The 22,764-nt window shown below is 41.4% G+C and overlaps 1 protein-coding gene across 2 annotated transcripts in view; it reads right to left on the reverse strand.

Annotated features, from left to right (window-relative positions):
- Positions 1 to 5,059: 5,059 nt before the first annotated feature.
- Positions 5,060 to 22,764, reverse strand: part of LGR4 (leucine rich repeat containing G protein-coupled receptor 4) — a 103,496-nt gene continuing 85,791 nt past the window's right edge. For both annotated transcript variants that reach the window (XM_029582746.1, XM_029582745.1), the window contains 5 exons: positions 21,915 to 21,986; positions 20,915 to 21,040; positions 20,532 to 20,650; positions 8,725 to 8,799; positions 5,060 to 7,947 (listed from right to left, as the gene is read on the reverse strand). In XM_029582746.1, coding sequence (XP_029438606.1) covers positions 6,674 to 7,947; positions 8,725 to 8,799; positions 20,532 to 20,650; positions 20,915 to 21,040; positions 21,915 to 21,986 — 1,666 coding nt within the window. In that variant the 3' untranslated portion in view covers positions 5,060 to 6,673. The remainder of the gene's footprint in view (positions 7,948 to 8,724; positions 8,800 to 20,531; positions 20,651 to 20,914; positions 21,041 to 21,914; positions 21,987 to 22,764) is intronic.

Below are 22,764 nucleotides of genomic sequence, written 5' to 3' on the forward strand. Positions count from 1 at the left end.
TTTGGCTTTTATATATTTCAGATCTTTTTCTACATTGTAACATCTGTTCTTTGAGTGCCCATTTTTTTTGTGGATCTATTAATGCATTTATTTTTTGGATATTTTTTATATTGAGTATGGGTGAAGACAATGTGGATATATGGGGCCTTTATTATTTTGATTTTTTTTATGAATTATAGGATGGGTAGACTGATCATAAAAATCAGAAAATGATTTTTCTATAATTACAATTTTGTAGAGATTTAAACATTTACATTTATCTTTTTTCCTCTGGTATTATTTTGGAGTAAGATACATTTATAGATCCTTTTTTTTTTGTTTATGTTAATGTGTTTCATTTGAAGATGCAGCTTTAGGAGCATGTTGCTTCAATACATCCTCTTAACCCTGAGCTTTTGTGGGGAGGGGGGGCAGTGCGGGATGTCATGCTTCCATTTTTTGTGAGAGGGGTGTGCGTGTGTGAGGAGGCTATAGAAGTGATATGTTGACATCCTCAGCCTCATGGACAATAGCTATGAAAAAGTAAATAGAATGGTAGGAATTATCTGGAAAGGAGATTAAAACAAAGTATCTAAATACTTCATCGATCTATGGTGCAACCACACCTCTAATCTTTGGTGCAGTACTGCTTGCTTAAGCTTGAGAAACTAGGAAAGAAAGAAAAAGGCTACAAAAATTAAGGGAATGGAACAGCTTCCATGGGAAGAAAGGTTAGGGCTTTTCCTCTTGGTGAACAAACAAGAGGACATGATAGAAAAATCAAACAGTTAAAACAGACAAACAGAATAGTTATTTACCCTTTTAGATAGTATGAGGACTAGAGGCCACACGCTAAACTAGCAAGTAGCAGATTTTAAATCAAATTGGAGAACGTTATCGTTTAACACACAAGCTATGGAATTTGAGGATATAGTCAAGGCTTCAACAAACCTAGCTAGATTTAAAAAATTTGGATAAGTTCCTGGAGGAAAAGTCCATAAACAATTATTAGCCTGCTAGACTTGAGGAAAACCATTTATCCCAAAGTGAGCAAGAAGAAATGGATCTGCCTGCTACTCTGATTGGCTACTAGCAGAGAGAGGATGCTGTGGTTGGACCTTTGCTCTGACCCAGCATGTTCTCTTATGCACATTGACCTAACCTTTCATTTCTTCCTCAGCTGGCACCTGCTTTCTGATTGACAAGGTGTATTCTCTTCCTGTAGCTGCAGGTGGACTGGTACTTTGGCATGGGGGGGGGGGGGGGGGGAGGGCAGGAGAACAATTACACCAGGACCAGTAGAGGCCCTCCAGGGCCTGCTTGCGACAGGAAGAGCATCATTATCAAGCTCCCATCCCTGCTGCTTCCTTTTTGTCTGGTGCAGGCAGCAGATGGGATGCATTGAGAAAGATCTGCTCAGTTGCTGCTGCCCCACTTCTGCAGCTGACAGAGGTCTGTGAGCAGAATGAGTTAATCAGATGCTGTAAGTGGGAGGAGCCTCTTTGGCAAGGCTTCTCCCCCATTTACAGATGGAGAAGAGGAGGAGCTGTGGTGAGTCAGCAGAAGAGCAGGGTAAAAGTACATGGGTGGAAGATGAAAGCAGTGGGTGTTTGGGGGTGGCATTGAGAGCAGTAGGTAGGTAGATAGAGGAGGGAGGATTCCAGCAGCAGAAAAGTGCAGCCAGAGTTGGGGCTAGAGTGGAGAGAAATGAGAACATTAGGCAGGGATGGGGAGGGTAGCAAAGACTTGAGAGTAATGGGAAGGGGAATGTAGGTGTGTTGGGGTCCCATTCAGCTGCATCATCTTACTTTAATTAAGGCCTGTGCCTTTTTCTTCCAATTTAGGATCTAGAGCTTTGTACATCCCTCATTAAAATTCAGAATTTTGAGATGTTTTCTTGATCTATTCAATTGGAAAGTTTCTTACAGAATAGAGTTAGTCCAATGGGTATAGGAAATACTGGTTCAGAAGCTGGTGGAAGTCCTAACAATTTGTGGTTACATTCTTACCATGATGTAGTTTTAAGTTTGATTCATTGTTTTTCTGTGTGTTTCTTTTGTAATTACTCATGCATATATCATGGTTCTTGCATCAATATTCTCTTGCTTTGTACAATTCTAGAAAATAAAAAAATATTTAAAAAAAAACACTGATGGATCCTGTTGAACAGAATTCTATGACCTATGTTGGTAGGGGAGGAAACACCTAGTAGTCAGCAATATTAAATAAGCAGAATAATTAAAAAAAAAAAGTGTCAACCTTCAAGACTACATAGTTCTTTTCTTTTAACTTGAACTTCTGTTCTAGCCTATGCTAGAGCTCAAATTAGGTTGCTTTTGTCTTATTCAAAGCACAATTCCCTATTGTATACCTAGGTAAGGACAATCTTTACTAATAAAGACCTTTAACACACTATAAATTAGGTCTTCTTGTTTGGTTCTAATGGAAAAACTGAAACTGCCACTTCACTGCAAAAAGTTATTTAGTGGATAAACACTGGGAAAACAGACGCTTTAGCTGCCTCAGATCTTATACTGTGTGCTTCTTCCATGCCAATGATACCTCAGTTGCACAAGTTTTTAGCAGCAGATTGACTTATTCACTTCCTCCCACCAGCTGCACTAGCCTGACCATTTATTGCCAACAGCAAGCATCAGAGCAGGTAATAAGAGGACAGAAGGAGCAAGGGTGGGGAGTTTGGAGTGTGATAAGAGCAAGGATGGTGAGATAGTGTAACGCAGGCCTGCCAATCTCATACTAAAGGGAGATAGGTGCTGCAAGCACAACAAGTAGACTTGTTATGGAAATATGATTTAGGATTGCTCTTATATCCCAGCTCAACTGAAAAGGCTGATCCAATCCTGCTTTTGGCCCACTGCATGCATGGACTTGTAGTTCTGTCTAAGAGGTAGTAGTAGGCCAATGAGAACTCCAATTCCATACATGCAACAAGGCAAAACTAGGATGATTATCCACCTTGATCAAAGGACCCCACTTGGCTCCATTTTGAGCAGAATTTTCCTAGAAATTCACTGTAAGTGTCCCTTCCACTTGCTCTCCCTACTCATCTGGCCCCAACTCCTCCACCTGCCAGTATCTCCCCCCTCCACCTCTAGGCTCAACTGCTTCCACTCTCACCAGTTCCAGAGTTTGACCCAGTTCTCAGTACTGCCCCTCACTCACACCCCCTCATACAGACTCCCTCACACTCACAAACATCCCCTCATATAGGGTCCCTCTCTTGCATACACACCCATACAAGCTCCCTCCCTCATGCATACAACCTCACATACACACAATCCCTTTTTCATATATACCAGCTCCCAAATATCTCACACAAACTCCTTCAATCTCCTCAATATAGACTCCCTCTCTGGCACCCACAGACAAGCATCCCCCCCTCTCCCACTTACCCTCCCTGGTCTCACAGCCCCTGCTCTCTTCCCCTCCCTCACACACATACCTTTACACATTCACTCTTACTGAGGGCCTTCATCTTCACTGCAAGTAGAGCACATCCTGTGGCATGTGGAGGCCTTCATCTTCACCACGAACAGCACGCACTTTGCAGCATGCCGGAGTCTCCTCTGGCAATTCTGCATTCCACAGTAGCGCAAAATTCCCCCAGGACTAACATACAAGTAACAAGTCTACCAAAACTGACCCACCTTTGTACAGCTTTAATGATGTTATTGCATATTAGTCCAAACATTTCTCACTGGGTGATATCCATTCTGTAAAAGCTTAGAAAAAAGGAAAGACCTAATGGAGGTTGCTAACTAACCAAGTGGGAGATTAAAAAACCCTTTATTACATTGGTGCCTAAATTATGCAACAAGCGTGTGCATAATTTTCAAAGCAGATTATGCATGTCCACAAATATACCTGCACACATTTATACCTGGTATTTAATGTATGAATTCTGTAGGAAAATTTAAGCGCAAAGCTTTTGTGGAGATTTAAAGAAATTCCCTTTAATTTGCTCCACAATGAAAATAGACAAATCTGTTGCAGTACAAATGTTTTACCACTTTTTAATGTAATATATTCCATGAGGAATATCACACTTCAGGCAAACTCAGCAGATGTTCCTAAAATCCAATACATACAAGGCTTATATACTATTTCTACAAAATAATGGTTCAGCAAAAATATTTTAGATTGACTTCTACACTTTGCTTCAACAGCATATCTTTAGATCATGACCAGTTAACAGGTCAGCATGACCCTGGTCCTGACTGCTATTACCTACAAACAGCACATTTTTGTTACCATAAAGGATCACATCTATTTTCTACCAAATGCAATTAATTCTTCAACTTTGGCATATTGGTACTCTGCTTATCTAAAGATTTTTTATCTAGTGCAGGGAGCAAGTTTTGCAACTATTACATATCTTATTAAAATCTAAAATAGTGTTCATAGCAAGAATCAGTAAAGAATAAGTTGAATTGAACTATATTGAACAGAGATACAAAACATTTGACAGTCCTTTGAATTTTCCAAATGTATACACATGCCCACACCCCTCCCCAACTCCACCCCCAAGAATGCTTCTGCTCTGTCCAGGGCAACTTGCACTTTTGCCATGTATGCACAAAAGTCTACCCACATAATGGATGGGCACTTTTGTAAGACTATTTCTATGCATAGCACTTGTCCTGCAGCATAGTTAGTGTATTTACTGTAAACCACCAAGTACAGTAATTCTGCTGTGGGCAGAATAGAAGTATTTTAAATAAAATATACCTTGTGGTAGCTTTATATAATGCAGAACACCTGACAACCTGAAATTACCATCAGGTGGGCAGTCATGACACGATTTAGAGAAAAACCAAACTAGAACACTGGCTTTGGCTGAATCTAATATAAATCTTTTAAAATAAATATTCAGATATCTACCATCAAGAGTCAAATTGTATGTGCACAAACTAAACTAGTCCTCAAGGTTTAAAACGATAAGTCTCATAAGAGCTGAACTATTCAATACATTATATAGTGGCTAGTAGCAAAATTGTGTTAACTTTATAAATACATTAAGGAAAGGTTTCATACAATACAAAAATTCCATTCTTAAGTATACAGTATTTTGTTTTATTTTACTTGTGAATGTTTATAAAATTACAATATAAAGTACATTCCTCCAATATTTTGTACACTACTTGATTTTCATAGACAGATTTTGTTTTATTACAATGACAATGTACAACCATGTCTATTTACAATGAAAAAAGTATATAAACCACAATTTAACATGTTGCTACTGGCAGCCACTAGAGTTTAGGAGGTAGCTTTAATTGGGCAAAGTGAAGCCACATATCCCATCATGTACTGTCAAATAATTTACAATACAAAGATAAAAATTCATTATATGTACAGTATGTACAAAAGTTCTAGAACTGCACTCTAGCTTAATCTTTAAATAGGAATGTTTGCAGAATAACTGATATGGCAGTGGAATTGCTATTGCTTTAGCCCTAGTGTTCAGAACATGTATGTGTTAAGCTTTAGTCACCTCAAAGTACAACTTAGCATTACGACTGGGGAGGGGTTTTTTTTTTTGTAATTTACCACTTTACAATTTCCATGTCAAAAATCAGCTATCATAACCACAGCATATATTTTCATATCAATATAAATATATGCTAGACCCAATGCATATCACCCCATTACCTATGGTTACCACTACTAAAAATGCCATCATGGACACAGATCTTTTGATGTACTAATACAGAGAATGGAAGCTCCACAGAAAATGGAAGCGCCACAGAAATGCCTTGGCTGTATTATCTGGCATTTCATTTTGCATTGACCTGGTGAAGGAAGTATAGCTCTCAAAAACTAGCAAAGATGGACCAAGTACAGTAAAGGGATAGTCTACATCTTGTTTGCTGACTTGTTTATATAGAGGCAACTTTCTCTAAATGGATTTTAAAATGTCACCTTATACTCACTTCAGTGATATCTAGCACTTTAATTTCTTTTTTTCAGTGCAACCCAGTTATATAATACTGAAAAATACTGTTCTGGGCTCACCAAAGTAGCATGCCACCACAAAACTAGTTTGTTCTGCTGCTTCCCACACTTAGTATAGTCATCTGATCCATTCTGCAGAGTTTAGGGTTGGTAACTATCTGTATTTAAGCAAAGTTGTCTATCCTAAGAAAAGCAAAGCTTAGTTATTAAAAAACCCTCATAAATATACTATGTTTATATTGTTCTCACAGTTTATTATTTGGGATAAATATTCCCTCTCTTGACCCTGCATTAAAAGATGTCCTGAGATTCTCTCTAAAATCTACAAGAAAAGCTCACAAGAGGATTGTTAGGGACACTGAAAATTTAAAATCTGAAAATACGTGTCTTTGTGCTTAGAAGGGAAAACAGCATTAATCATGCACCTCACAAGAGGTGAAACATCCAATATACCATGAGCACAACAAAGGTCATGAACTGTAGAAAATGAATCACATTTTGTTTCCAAAGGAATAAATATCAAATTACAAATTCTGGTATAAAAATGTACAGTCTGGGCAACTATTCTTTAACAGTAGGGCTCAAGGAATCTACCGCCCACTTCCCTTCTCATAAGCAAGGAGGTTAGGATTATCCAAAAGTGCGTCTGAGGTGAAAGCTCTGAACAGGTCTGCACTACCAGCTTTTGCTGTACTGTTTCTAGAACACAGAGCAAATTTCAGTCTTTCATTCTTGGTATATTGTAAGCATAACGAACCAAAGGAAATCCTTTGCTTTGATAGAAACAGGCACGACCACAGGCTTGCACTTGGTCTGAGCTGTCCGATACAAAAGAGTCTCCCTCGTCCGCGTAATCAGAATGAGCAGATTGAGTGCCGCAGTCTGACCAGTAGCCATCTGAGCGGTGGCAAGCCACCACCCCAAGTGTCGGACAACTGTGAGACTTTATTAAGTGTTTACATGGTACAGGCTTTGTTAAAAGGAAAGACTCACAGCAGTCACACACAGTAACATTACCCTGCAAATGTGTATACATGCCACAGTCATAGTAGAAATCCTGGGTCTCTTGTCCACCTGGAGCATTGATAGCCACAATCACTGATCCCGTCTTTCTGGTAATGTGCCGCTTTAGTAATTTCCAGTCTTCCTTGAACTTTGGGTTGAAGAAAATGTACAGTACTGGGTTTAGGCACGCAGGCAGAGGAAAAAAGATCAGAGTAACTGACTTCATGATTTCAGGGCTAATAGAGATTGCCGTGATCAGCGGAGCAAATGAGAAAAATGCAACAGGGCAGAAAAAAATACAATTGGTGAAGATCAGCCAAGCAACATGCTTGATCATGCCAGACTGCACGTTTTCAGAAACGTCTTCTTTTTCCAAGTTGCAATACAATTTGGTGTAGATGATAACCATTAGCAGAAAAGCTAATGAGTTCAGGAGGACCAAGGTTACCGTAAAACCTAACGAAGGCGTTTCTCCAGTGGGGAAAGGCAAGCAAAGTGGGGAGGCTGAAAACTCCCCTACATGGAAAAGTGGCAAGCACCCTGCAGATACAGCACATAGAAGAGCAAACACTGCAGCAATCTGCAGTCGTCTCAGATGGCTTTTCTCCTTCTTAATGATATGCTTTGCAGACAAGCTTCGTTCAACAGCTGCCAAAGTCAGGAAGAAAATGGCACTTTCTGATGAGAAAATAGCAAGAAACCCAGCAACTTTGCAACCACTGCCGGTTTCCCACCATATGCCAAATTCAGCAAAGCGTCCCCAAGAAACTGCATCCAGGAAAGTTAATATGCCAGTGTACACTCCCATAAATAAGTTACAGACAGAAATCAGACCAATAAAGAGCTTTGAAGATGACCGTGGAGAACAAGGTGCAAATATGGTTAAAATGACAAGCATGTTTAAGAACAGTGCTACCAAGAAAATAAACCAGACAGTAAGTCGAATCATCCAGCTTCCCAGTAAATATTCACATGGTTTAAAAGCCCCTAGAAGACAAAGACAATGAATTAGAAACTTACATTACAACAGAGGAAGTTTTGTGGGTATGCAGACATCATATAAATTGATTACAGCAGGAGTATACAAAATTCTATACAAACCAATGCTCAGGGAGTACATGCAGTACAGATATTGTAAGCTGAGGTGTTAGCTGAAATCTCTCTCCTTTCCCCCAAAGCTAACATGGTGAAAGGATCATCAACAATTCAGTGTGACCCTTTGAAATGCAGCTCACTCCTACATGCCGAGAGATGTGTTAGGTATCACTGACATGTCACTGTGCTAATACAAATGTATCTAACTTCAGTGAGGTTTTTAACTAAAGATTTTGGGAAAGATCTTGCTGTGCATTCCACATCTGTTCTCTTATCAACGGGAGTGAAAGAATTAAGCACACTTAGTACCCTTATGTGCTGCTGCTGGTTGGATTTCCCTCTATTTTGGGAATCAATTCCAGGTAACTTGCTGGGCTCCAACCCCTGACACAAGGGAGTTTCTTATGAAGTGAGGGGATCCAGATACAACCCAGCAGAAAGCTAAATGAAGGACTCCAAATTACTGCCATGGACTAGTTGTAGAAACTGCAGAAGATTAACTTTCCTGAAAAAAGTGTCTTTGTACAATCAACTAAACTGAGATACTTGTTTTAAATACAAGAAAATCACTGAACATTTCCTGAATGGATCATTCAGAAAGCTTCATTTACATATTAACAGTATTTCCAGCTCCAATATGTGGGGGGGAAAAGCATATGGTTTAGTTACCTGTTGAAGGGCTACAATGAACCACTGAAGGAATGTGTTCCTTATTTTCATCACTACTTAGATCATCTGTATCGGCTGGAAATCAGAAAAAAATCATTGCAAGCTCTTTTCCAAAATACAGCTTTTGAACAAAAAAAAGCAAAATCTAACTGGATGGTTTCGTACTGTTTTGTTATAACTTCCTATATTTTCACATCTAGCTTTATTTTCAATTAAAGTGTAACCTCGCTTCTGAGAGTTTTTTTGCATACTTTCTGCTTTAGACAGAAGCAAGTCAACCTGTTACAGTACAGAATTAATCTGAGAAACATATCCAGAAAGACTTCAATCCCTGGCTCTTGATCAATTCACAAAAAATTCTATATCCAAAATGTATTAGAAAACTCCCATTATCTGATCTGGAAAAATCTATTATCCAGAACAGCCCCAGTCCCAACCAACCATCCTGGATAAACAGTGCTTTACTGTACAACCACTGTAAAAGCAATCACCTTGTTTTCTATCCTCTGATATTGTAGTATTGGCATCTTCACAGATATGATCCCTCAATGCTGGCACTTATTTACTATTGGCCCTGCCCCCAAAAGTATTAAAAAAAAAAATTCTACAGCCTGGTATGGTTATCCTGCTACAGATGAAAGATTAGAAGAGTATAGACCAGTAGTACTCTGATCTGTGATATAGGAAAGGCTGAACAGCTCAAATTTGTTTTTATTTTTTTAAATGCCCAAGACAAAAGTATGTGGTGTGTCAAACAATCATATAAAAGACAGGCCAAGTAGGTTCCCCAACACGGTCCATATTTCATAATGGCTACATCAGGAGGGATAGAACAATGTAAATAAACCAAAATGTCAATAGAACAGGTCAGATCAAAACATGCACACAATTGTCTAGCATATCATACAAATGATTCTAGAATGGGCAATGTCAAACACTGCTTGGGCAGTAGGAGATGCTGAACCAGGTACAAGTCAAAATCAGAGCGTGTACCAAAACTAACCAATAAGGTGAAAAGATTCAGGCACTAGCCAAAGAACTTGGCACTAGGGATCATGTGACAGAATGCAGCCAATTAATTTAATGGATAGGAAATGTCAATCAGAAAAATGAAAATCATGTAAATAAAAAAACCCACAACCATTCACTCTTGATTGAGGCCCATGGGTGTCAAGTGCCCAATTCAAAAAATCCATCTCTGTTCATGTTGTACAAGTCACTGGGAGAAGTCACTTCCATGGAGCATAGAGCAACCATACTGATCACAAAAAAAAAAAAATCTCTATTCTGCAAGTGGGGGGGGGGGGGGGGGGGGTTCCAGCCAATGAGCAACAAGGGGGGGCATCGTTCCTTGATAGGAGTATATGCAAACAATGTTCAAAAAGTTTAGTCCAGTAATGGGGTCTCCACTGCCTCAGGTACCAATTTAGATTGTGAGAAAATACCCACTATACTTGGATGTAACTCGCCGTGAGCTACAATGAAAAGGCGTGAGCTACATTAAATACATAAAAGAATCTGATATGGGGCAGGCTTGACAGCACTCACATGGGTAATGGCCTGGAGGATTACTGGGTCAGTGGTTTTCCTGGATAACTCAAATGATTGATACCTGAAAGGTAGGAAAGAAGGGGGAAGTATTGCTTGTTGGAGATGTTAATATCCCAGTTATAGACTGGAGAATTGCTTCTGCGGACTCTACAAGATGTAGAGAGATAGTGAGTGCCTTTCAAGAGGCTCTGCTCAAACAGATTGTAATGGAACCCTTAAGGGTGATACTTGACAGTGCTCACTAATGGGGATGTCTCTGATGGGCCAAATTAAAAAGAGCTATTACAAATGCAACAAATACCTCTATTAGAAAAAGTAAACAAAAGTAAGAGGAGTAAGAAAATCTGATTCTTAAAAAGAGGTGGCTTAAAAAAAAAGCAAACAGCACTCAGTTCGGTGTTCATTAAAGACTATCCTGAAGGAGGTCTGTTGGTTGACAAGAACATAGATGGGGGTAGAGTAGATGAAACTCCATTTACAGAAGAGAATGAATGGAAGGAGCTAGGAAAACAAAGTGGACAAGGCCATGGAGCTCAGAGATGTGCTGGTGGGTCCGCTAAAAAGACCTGTTCAATAGATCCCTGAAAACGGGAGTGGTGCCATGGGATTAGAATAGAGCGGTTGTGGTCCCGTTTCACAAGAGTGCGAGCAGAGAGGCTGGAAACTACAAGCTGGTTAGCCTCACCTTTGTGTTGGGAAAATTAATGGAGACACTACTGAAGGAAAGGATAGTGAACTATCTACAAACTGATCGATTGCTGGACCAGAGGTAGCAAGGATTCACCAGGGGAAGGTCCTGTCAGACAAATCTGATTTTTTGATTGAGTGTCTAGGGAACTGGATTGAGAAAGTGCTAGATGTGATTTAATTTGATTTCAGCAAAAACATTTGATATGGGCCCTTATAGGAGACTAGCGAACAAAATGAGAAGCTTGGGAGCGGACACCAAGGTAGTGGTGTGGATTGCAAACTGACAGGAGACAGCGTGTAATGGTAAATGGAATCTACTCTGAAGAAAGAACAGTGTAAAGTGGAGTGCCACAGGAATCTGTTTTAGGACCAGTTCTATTCATTATCTTTGTAACACTGCAGAAGCGATAGAAGGTAAAGTTTGAGTATTTGGATGATACTAAAATCTGCAAAGTGTACACATCTGAAGGAGTAAAGAGAATGAAAAGTGATTTAAGAAAGCTTGAAGATTGGTCAAGGATTTGGCAGCTGGGATTCAATGCCAAGAAGTACAGAGTCATGCATCTGGGGTGCAGTAATCCAAAAGAGCTGTATATGATGGGTTGGGTGAAACTAGTGTGCACAAACAAAGAGGCACACCTTGGTGTGAATTTGTAATCTGAAGTGGCAAAGCAATGTTATAAGATGATGGCTAAAGCCAGAAGAATGCTGGGCTGCATAGAGAGGAATAACCAGCAAGAAAAAGGTGGCAGCGATGCTCTTGTACTGGTCCTTGGTGAGGCCTCACCCAAAGTACTGAGCTCATATCTCAAAAAGGATAGACAGCATGGAGGCAGTGCAAAGAGGCTGGAAGAGAAGAGCTGCAGACCTTCAGATACCTGAAAGGTTTTAACTTTGAACTTTTTCCACTGGAAAGGAAACAATAGAACTAGGCAGTCACAAAATGAAACTCCAAAGGGGAAGGCTCAGAACCCATCGAAAATATATATTTTTTTTTTCAGAGGATCCAAGATGGCGTCTTGAGGAGAGGACGCGCTGAAAGGAGCTCCTCTGCTTGGATTGCTTTTTCTCTTACCTCATGAAATAGAATGCCTCATACAAAGCAAAAGGGGCGGGTGAGGCAGGAATCCGCAGCCGCCGCTTCGCCAGATCCCCTTCAGCCGAAAATCGAGGGCTTTCTCAACGCGCCTATAACGTCTACCCCAGAAAGGAGGTCTGCGGCGCCGGGTGAGGAGCACGCCCAGGCGCCATTGGACCCCGTCAACATCTTTGAGTCCTGGGGCGCTCGATACTCCCTCTCCCCCAGTCCACGACGGGAACCTGGAACAGGCCTGGACTCTGCGACCGGAGGGGTCAGCAGGAGCTCAGGCGGCAGCGGCTGATTCCGGGTCAAGACCTGTCGGAGGGAGGGCGTGTTCTGACGCTCGAGAGGAGCGGGGAGACCAGCAGAGATCCACCGTGCAGAATTCGGTGGACGAGAACATGCCTAGGAGTGTTATCGGAGGGGGAGAGGAACCGGCAGACGAAATGCAGAAAATCTCGGAGGTCTGCCGGGTTAAAGAGGTAAGCCCAGATCTCAGTTTTAAATTAACAAAACCTCAAGAAATAACTTTGGACGTGGTTTGGAACGCATTAGTAGCCTTGGAGAAGGCTATCTCCACTTTGACTGTGGCAGTGACTAATATTCAACAAAAGGATAAGGAATTTAAACCTGTGATGGAAGTTCAAGAAAAGAAAATTAAAGAGATTGAATTGGATGTGACTAAAATTAAAGAAACTCAAGTGAAAATGATACAAAATGAAGTAAATATTTCTAACAAGTTGTAACTCTTGGAAAACTCTCAAAAATATTTAAAATTTGAGGACACTAAATTTTCCTTCAGTAAAATTAATATCATTACGTGATCAATTCAAGAAATATATCTTGGAAGTTTTACAAGTTCCAAATGAAGCAGTACCACCTATTTCTAAGATATATTTTGTATCAAGAGTAACAAAGTATTCAAGCAGAACAAAATGCTCCTATAGATTTAGGGGCAGATTTGACTGCTTTTCTTGAAACATCTACATCAGTACAAATAGAATATCGGGGAACAGTACTGTGTACTTTTGTCTTTCCATCAGACCGAGACTCAGTGTTGAAATGTTTCCTACGTAACAGAGAAAAGCTTTTCTATGGTGAAAAGTAAGAATATATCCTGATCTTTCAAGAAGTACTCAATTGCGCAGAAAACAGATGTTGGAGATGTGCCAAGAAGCAAGGCAGCTGGGCGCAAAAATCACAATTAGATATCCTTGTAAATGTTTAATGTTTATAAATAATAAGTATATATACTATGATCCAACACATTTACGTTCCTTTTTGGATAATTACCAAGCTGAGACAGTGGCAACTTAGTAGTTTGGGCAAGTTAAAATAATTCTCTCCTTAAAAAATTTCTTAAAAATTTTGTAATTATATGATTTATGCTCCTATAACATCTTGGATCCCATTATATTCCTGAGTTATATTATACTTATAATTGTAAGAGTCCAGGTTAGGATGTATTTATTTTGTAATAGACATAGTGTCGGGATATTGCCTATGTATGAATAGAGGATTGGATATATTATGTAATGTGAAATATTGTGACTCATTCTCAATTTGAAAATGCATAAATAAATTAAAAAAAAAAAAAGAAAATATTTTTTTCAGAGAGGTTGGTGGATGCCTGCAATGCCCTTCCTGAAGAGGTGGTGAGGAGAAACAGTAAACAATTTCACGATAAGCACTGTGAATCCCTAAAGGCTGTGGATGAGAATGAACAAAAGGGTACATGGGGGTAACCTGCACAGAGCAGCAGTTAGTACCTTTAAAGAAGGCATGTGGAATTACTACCCTTAACCAATTAGCCTCGATTCTTTTGATGCAACTGCAACATTGCTCTCCACTTGGACAGTGGGAAGGGAGGGGTATTCTATTTTGACGACAGGCAACACTGGGCTCCAACATTTAAGGTCTGGGGTACAGATACACTTTCATTAGGGATAAAGCACCAAACTGGCCAAGTCCATGGCATAGTCTGAATTATCAGGAAGGCTGCTCACCATGTTTAAAAAAAAAAAAAAAAAAAAAGTGTTGGTAGCAGTAATTATTGGTTTGACATTTGCTTGTATTACTATCCTTAACATAAGGCATGGGGGTAACCCGCACAAAGTGGCAGTTACTACCATAAGAAACTTGCTGGACAGACTGGATGGACCATTTGGTCTTTTTCTGCCAATACTATGTTGCTACTAGATATCAAGAAATCCCTAATGTTTTTACCTTGTCTAATGGCAAAGCATAGTGGAAATACTCCCCTAAGAAGGTCAGTCTGTAAATCAACTGGGGTAGTGTATGTAATCAGATGTCCCTGGCCCATTTGTATGTGGGGGAAATTTGTAAAGTTAAGGCTAGCATTTTTGAATATCTATCAAGGAACGCTACCCCCATATTACTCATTGGCTTGAAGAGAGCCACTCTATTGCAGAACTGCCATGTGTGATAGAGATGGTTGCTACGCACCCCATAGAGGCAATTTCTCCCAGTGGCTTGTACAGCGTGAAGAGCAGTGGATCTGAATTAGGCCCTTTGACACCCATGGGCCTTAAGAGATTGAATGGGAATCTCTTCCAATTTGCACGATTTTCATTTTTACGATTGACATTCCCTATCCACTAATTTCATTAGTTGCATTCTGTCACATGATCCTTGGTACCATGCCATTCCTTGATTGGTTAATGCTTGAATCTTTCCACCTTACTGGTTTGTCAGTTTTGGCATGCTCTCTGATTTTAAGAAGCTTGAACCTGGTTCAGCATCTACTACTGTTTTTGATGTTTGCCCACTCTAGAACATTTGAACAGTATGTTCTTAGTCTATTCTGTGTGTATTTATTATTCATCTGACCTATTGTTCTGTTGGCATTTAGTTATTTTACATTTTGGTTCATTTACAGTGTTCTGTCCCTCCTGGTGCAACCATTGTAAAACACGGACCGTGTCAGAAGACCTACTTGGGTCTGTCTGTATTTATAAAATTTACAAATTACTTTCCAAATTTTACAATAAAATCTTCCAAAGTGATGTACCACAAAATTAAAAAAAAAACCAGTACAAAACAAAAAAATACAGGAAAGTAAAGAGTACCATTATAGAAAAATACTCCCAAGACAAAGCATACAGTCCTGCTACTGGTTCCAAATCAAGACAGTCATAGCTTAACACTGAAATCCAGGTCTTCAGCTTACGGTGAAACCGCATGAGATTATTCTCTTCCAAGATGGACAAAGCAAGATCATTCCATAATTAGGCAGGGTCATAGAGTGATTTGCTTTGCAACTTAACCTGCCGAAAACCCCTCATTGGTGGAAGTTGAAACTTTTATTATGCACGCATACCTCTGGTTGATGATTTTCAACAGCCTACAAGACATATGTGGGGGAGAACAGCGCTCCTATTTTGAGTGGCACCTAATAGTTTAAACATACATTGTAACCAATACAGTTTTATTATTTATTATTTTATTTATTTATTTTATTTAACAACTTTTCTATACCGACATTAAAATACACATCATATCGGTTTACATTGTAACAAAAGGTAGAAAATACAAATAACAGGGGGTGGGGTGGGGGGAAAAACTAAGAACGTGGGGTCAGAGGGGAGACCCCAAACTAAGATAGGGAAGGGGAGAAGGCGATAGGAACAGTAACATGTTAATTAAATGCAAAGGAGCAAAAGATATACTATAAATAATATACATAATATACAAATGGAGCCAGGAATCGAAAGGGTGGAGGCAGTTATACGATTAAATGAGAATACACATATGCAATTATACAAAGGGGGTGGGGAGGGGGTTACCGGGGGTCTGTGGGGGTGAGAATGTTAATCTGGGAAGGCTTGATGAAAGAGCCATGTTTTTAACTGTTTTCTAAATTTGAAGGGGCAGGATTCCATACGGAGGTTGGGCGGTAGGTCATTCCAGAGCTTAGGGCCGGCAATGGAGAAGGCGCGATTCCTGGTGGTCGAGAGGCGGGCTTTCTTGAGAGAGGGAACTAGGAGAGTACATTTATGAATTGTTCTGGTCGGGCGTGAGGGTTGTGTGGGTTGGAGGGGTTCATTAAGCCAGGAGGAGTTGTGGTTGTAAATGGCTTTGTGTGTAATGGTGATGGCTTTGAACAAGATGCGGTAGGGGATAGGGAGCCAGTGAAGGTTTTTGAGGATAGGGGTAATATGATCTGATTTGCGTGAATTGCTGATGATCCTTGCAGTGGCATTTTGCAGTACCTGGAGGGGTCTGATAGAGGAGGAGGGAAGGCCCAGATACAGGGAGTTGCAGTAGTCTAACTTAGCTGTTAAGGTGGCTTGTATGACAGTTTTGAGGTCATGGGTGTGGAGAAGGGGCTTGAGTTTTTTTAGGATCATGAGTTTGTAGAAACCTCCCTTGATAACCGATGTGATGTGGTTTTTGAGGTTCAGATAGGGGTCGAGTAGGACACCTAAATTCCTTACGGGGGGTTGTGAGAGGAGAGAAGTAGTCAGGGGGTCAGTGGGGGTGTTAAGCATAAAGGTTTGATGGTTATGTATGAGGAGTAGCTCGGTTTTGGCAGAGTTAAGGGCGAGTTGCATGGATGTGAGAAGGTTGTTGATGGAGGAGAGGCATTTCTCCCAGAAGCTTAGTGTGGTAGCTATTGTGTTGTGGATGGGGATGATGATTTGGACGTCATCGGCGTATATGTAGAATTTGAGTCCTAGGTCAGTAAGGTGATGACAGAGTGGGAGGAGGTATATGTTAAATAGCGTGGAGGAGAGGGAGGAGCCTTGTGGTACACCTTGGGAGAGGGGGAAACGGGAGGATTCTGATTGGCCAAATTTGACAGAGAAACATCTGTTATTGAGATAGGATTTGAACCATAGGAGTGCAGTGCCAGAGATACCGATGTCGGTAAGGCGGGCAATGAGGAGGTCGTGGCTTATCGTGTCGAAGGCAGCAGATATGTCGAGGAAGGCGATGAGGAAGTTTTGGCCTTGGTCAAGGCCAATGAGGAGAGAGTCTGTAAGGGATATGAGTAGGGTTTCAGTGCTTAAGTTTTTACGAAAGCCAAACTGTGCTGTGTGGAGTATGTTGAAGTCCTCAAGGTATGCCATGAGCTGTGTATTAACTACCTTCTCCATGATCTTAGAGATGAAAGGGAGATTGGAGATGGGGCGGTAGTTAGTTGGGTCTTTGGGGTCCAAAGAGGGCTTCTTGAGGAGGGGTTTGACTATGGCATGCTTAAGGGGGTCAGGGATGGAGCCTGAGGAGAGGGAGCAGTTGATTAGGTCGGCTAAGGGTGCAGCAATGGTATTGGGGATGGAGATGAGGTTTTTGGTGGGTATAGTATCGGAAGGATGGGATGCGGGTTTAGATTTTTTAAGGATAGTCTCAATTTCCTTGGGAGTGGTGAGTTCTATGGTGTCAAGAGAGGCGGAGTTATGGTGGGTGATGGGAGGGTGGGGAATTTGGGAGGCTGTTGGGGGGAAACGGAGGAGTATGTTGGATATTTTGTTGTGAAAGAAGTGGGCAAGATCTTCGCATTTTGTGTTTGCTTCTTCTTCAGCTGTGTTGGGGGGGAGGGGGTTGGTGAGTGCTGCAACATAAGAGAAGAGGGCTTTAGGGTTGAAAGTGTATTGGTGGATTTTGGCAGAGTAGTAGTCGCGTTTGGTATTTTGTATGGCTAGGCGGTATGCGTGTAATTGGGTTTTGTAGGAGGTGGAGCGCTGAGGGGTGGGGTCTTTACGCCATGCTCTTTCTTTGAGTCTAAGGTCGTGTTTCAAGTTGTGTAGTTTGGAGGTGTACCAAGGTTTGTTGTTAGTTGGAAAGGCGCGTTGTTGGCGGGTGATGAGGGGGCAGAGTTTGTTGGCTATGTCTTGGGTGGTGCTGACCCAGGAGGTGAGAGCAGTGTCAGGAGAGGAAAGGTCAAGGTTGATCAGGGATTCGGAGAGGGTTGTGGAAAGCTCCTCGGTGGTACATGTTTTGCGGTAAGAGAAGGAGGTGTTGTTATGTTGGTAGCTACAGGGATTAGATGTGCCTATGGTGAGGTGGGTCTCGATGAGGGTGTGGTCAGACCATGGAACCGGGGTGCAGGATGGTGGAGAGGGGGACTGGATGCATGAGTTGGTGAAGATGAGGTCTAAAGTGTGTCCCATTTTGTGTGTGGGGGTGGAGATAGTTTGGGTGAAACCTAGTGCTTGGAGGGCAGTGAGGATGGTTTTGCAGGAAGGTGAAAGAGGGTTAGCGTCTACGTGGAGATTAAAGTCTCCTAGTAGAATGGCAGGCTTGTCACAGTTTATGTTACTGGAGATAAGTTCAATGAGAGGGGAGGGGTTTTGTTCAAGGAGGCCAGGGGGGGCGTAGATGAGGCAGATTTGGAGATCCGAGGATTTGAAAATCCCAGCTTCCAATTTGGAGGGAGGGTTGATACTCAGGGGCTTAAGTTTGAGGGTTTTTTTGGATATGAGGAGGATACCTCCCCCTTTCTTTTTGGGTCTGGGGATGGAGAAAATATCATGGGAGGAGGTAGGGAGTTGGTTAAGGATGACAGTGTCTGTGCACTTAAGCCAGGTCTCAGTGACTGCACAGATGTCTGGTTTGTGGTCATGAATGAGGTCCTCAAGGATATGAGTTTTTTTGATGAGGGAGTGAGCATTGAATAACATGAGGGATAGAGTAGCGAGGCCGAGTAGTTGAGTTAGGGGGGAGGCTAATATGGGGATGAGGGATTTGTGCTGGGTTGGGGGGTTGTACGGAAAGGAGGGTGGTTGTCTGCGTGAGAGATGGTGAATACAGGGGATGGCAAATGTGGTAGGAGCGGGCTGAGCGTGGGGGGGCATGGTGGGGGGTGTTGACTGGAAGAAGGCCTGAGGGGGTCGAAATAAAATGTGGGCAGAGTTGTAGTGGACTTGGAGTGGGAGGTATGTGGAGGAAGGTAGGTGAGAGGTCGGAGGCTGGGTACACAGGTAGGAAAAAAAAAATGTTACAAGAAGACGGTAGGTAGAACAAATCAGAGCCAAAATACAGTGCAATACCATGTAACGGTGCAGTCAAATAATGCAGTACAGTGTAGCATAACAAGCAGTGCAAATCAGAGCGGGGTGGTACAGTGCATGTGGTGGAAATGGTACATAGTGGGGACAGAGGGTGATAAGTGAAACGATATTGAACAGAGGGTTATTGGCTGAGTACAGAGAGTACAAGGGCTTGACCTTCCTTGAGTGGGGACTCAACAGCTGGAAGAGTTTACGGGTCGCACGAAGGGGCGCAATAAGGGGCAAGCCCCTTAGGTCGCGCTCCTTCGTGCGTGCGACGCCCGGCGCGCGGCGCCGTGGATGTGAGCCCCGAATTTAAAGGGGCTGAGGCAGGCAGGTTTCCCAGGCGCTGCAGAAACAGCGCGGCTCTTACCCTGTGATTGGGTCAGAGAGCTCAGGGAGGGCACGTCCGGGTCACGTGGTCTCGGTGGAGCAGAGAGGTCGCAGGGAATGCTGGGCTCTTGCCCCGAGTAGGCGGCGCCGATCGCGCGAGCCGGGCTGCAGGTAGGCAGGCAGAAGGGCCGGCCGGGAAAGAGATCGCCGCGGAGGTGAGCCCCGAATTTAAAGGGGCTGAGGCAGGCAGGTTTCCCAGGCGCTGCAGAAACAGCGCGGCTCTTACCCTGTGATTGGGTCAGAGAGCTCAGGGAGGGCACGTCCAGGCACGTCCGGGTCACGTGGTCTCGGTGGAGCAGAGAGGTCGCAGGGAATGCTGGGCTCTTGCCCCGAGTAGGCGGCGCCGATCGCGCGAGGCGGGCTGCAGGTAGGCAGGCAGAAGGGCCGGCCGGGAAAGAGATCGCCGCGGAGGTGATAAGCAGGCGATTCCTGTCTAGAGTGGCCCATAACAAGTCTCGATGCCATGCTGTGAACTACCCGGAAGGCCCCACTATTGTGGTGTTACAATTATCTAGGACTGCAATGGCTGATTGATTCTTTGACACACCTTGTACTTTTGCCTTGGACATTAAAAAACTGACTTATAAAAAGAATGAGCTGTTGAGCCTTTCCCATATCACACAGTACTACACCCTCATTTGTTCGTGTGTCCAACATTCTCTACCAGAATTCTTGGCTATTAAAGATTAGCCATGTCCAGTACTTGCAGAACTGAGATAAACACAGAATAACCTGTGCTTGACCCTTCCCCCGTTAGATCATGCCCTAGCATTTCTGGTGGAAAATTAGTTTGGCATGAAAAAGCTTCCAGATTTAGACATTGCTGTTATTGCTTCAGAAAACACAAATTCTAATTTACAATCACTGTACACACTTTACATGCTTGAAGGCTTATATACTGCAAGTAAATACAGATTCAATTAAAAGGTAGGAAACAGAACTGATGTAGCCAAAAATCTTGGACATTTTTCCCCACAGCTAATATGCTTGGTCAGCTAAGATATTAGAGTTGTAAACAGCATTGTCAACAGTTGCTCTAATACATAAAACTATTTTCCCCAATACATTAAACTACCAACCTTGATCATGATTTAATACACTCTGATCCTTCTGACTGGTATCTTGTGTGCTGGAGCTCAGATAAGAGTCACAACCCGAAAAGGCACAACACTGGTAAGCATAAGGCAATGACACAGACCTAAAATGAAGGACGAAGCAGTTTAATGATAACTGGAGAGAGACACAAACATAACAGCAAAAAAAAGAAAAAAGCCAGAGTGCCTCAACACACACATATCTTTAAGATGCAAGTGGTGATAACAAATAATTTATATATAAACTGAAACAGGAGTGGCACAGATTTGGTGGAAATTCTCATTAAAAAAGCAGAACAGTTAAATTAACTGAAGAGCCTCTCACAGCAGTACTTTAATATGGCTCTGAGGTTCTGCCGAATGGTTACCGGAGTTTGGGAAGGTCCCTGGCCATCAGAGGTGTGCTCAGCTCCGTGTTGCCTGCGAGTTTAAGGTGGTTGAGGCCCCTTAGTCCTTCAGCGGGAAATGAAGTCAGCACATTGAAACTCAGGTCTCTAGAAAGAATATCAAATTGTTAACAAAAGTAATACATATTAAAAATATAGACTAATTTAATCTAACTGCAGTCAGGGTGACCCAAACATTCTGGTTTGTTAATGTTTGTTCTGTGGCAATTTTATGAATGGTGGTTGTATTACTTTTAACACAATATTTTAGAGCTTGCCTATACAAGGTCAAAAGCACTCCCATAGTACATTAAATCTCCAATTAATTTCATGAGCGTGGAACGTGATTGTTTTATGTAATTTTTTTTTATATATTATAGGCTGCTTTGATTATCTAATATTGATTAGCAGTCAAATCGAACATGATTGACCATGAAAACTCACTTTAACACAGTAAGTGATTTTGGTCAATTTAGTATTTTATTTACTGTTGGAAATTTACAAAGTACTTCGTGAACCCTTCATCACATTTGGTTCGCTGTGAATGGTGTGGATCAAATTTCTGCTGACATCACTGCAATTATTGGGGAGAATAGGTGTATGGAAAAAACCCACATCCCTCAGATTAACATTTTGTTCCAATACCTTGGGGCCTGGTTTCTTGTCTGAGTTATACTGTGATTTCCACCATTTTCTTTAACATTAATACTAGATACAGCATTCTCTTTAAACCAATTTAAATTCTTATTGGCATACATCAGCTTCCTGGTCATTAAAAATACATAGTCCAAGTATACTAACAAGCGCTGATATCACATTATAATAGTTCTACAATTCAGAACAGCTTTTGGGTGAAAGCAGTCTATTACAATAATGCTCATATCTGAAGCACATCTGGCAAAATTTGCCAAGTGTTTGTTTTTTTTTAATAATTTCAGCATATACCAGAACTTTCCAATGTTTTATCAAAGAGCTCACTTACAGTGTGCGCAGAGCAGTCAAGCCCTCAAATGCATCTTTCCCAATGTCTTGGATTTGATTGTGTTGTAGGTAACTGGATAAATTTGCAGACAAAAATTAACACAAAAACACAACTTTGTCATGATGTACACAGTATTCAAATGGCTTCTTCCTTTGCAAGATCACATTTGTGTGTCTCATTTACAGATTGCTTTTATCCAAATTGGTTATGGGGTTTAAAAAAAAAAAAGGCAGGATAAACTGTATTTTGGGCAGATTCTACAGATGCTCAATTGCTAAGATCAATATGTTAATGAAGTCCTAAGAGACTCCTATATCCTGGTAAGCATCATCCTACATGCCTTTTGAAGTCTAAACCATTCCATTTTAAAGTTGTGAAAAGAATAAGTAAAAAATTACATTAAGAAAAAGCATTAGCAAACAAATGCCTTCATCACTTCCTGCACCAGCAAATGTTAAATTCTTTATTCTAGCAATGCTGTGTTTTATGCACCCAAAAACAATGATATGTTCTTGACTTTGTGAAAATCCTCTTAGTATAATATTCATTTCAATTTCCTTTCAATTTAGAACTGCTAAGCTGTCTAGTTATATCAAGAAATGCATGCAAGACTATTCTCATTCTAGAAACTCCGTACATACTCAGGATTCATAGAACTTTATTAGCTCTTTCTGGACATATGGTTTGTATCAGCCACACCATATGAACACTAACTACAGTATTAAAGCTTAATATCCTTGTACATTCTGGTTGCTATTGGTGTCCAATTAGAGACTTGTCAATAGTTATCAATTTATAAGCGATCTTGAAAAGATCATACAGCAGTCTTACTTCCAGTGGGACCCATTTC

Source organism: Rhinatrema bivittatum, chromosome 17 (assembly GCF_901001135.1).
Source record: "Rhinatrema bivittatum chromosome 17, aRhiBiv1.1, whole genome shotgun sequence".
Taxonomy (NCBI): domain Eukaryota; kingdom Metazoa; phylum Chordata; class Amphibia; order Gymnophiona; family Rhinatrematidae; genus Rhinatrema; species Rhinatrema bivittatum.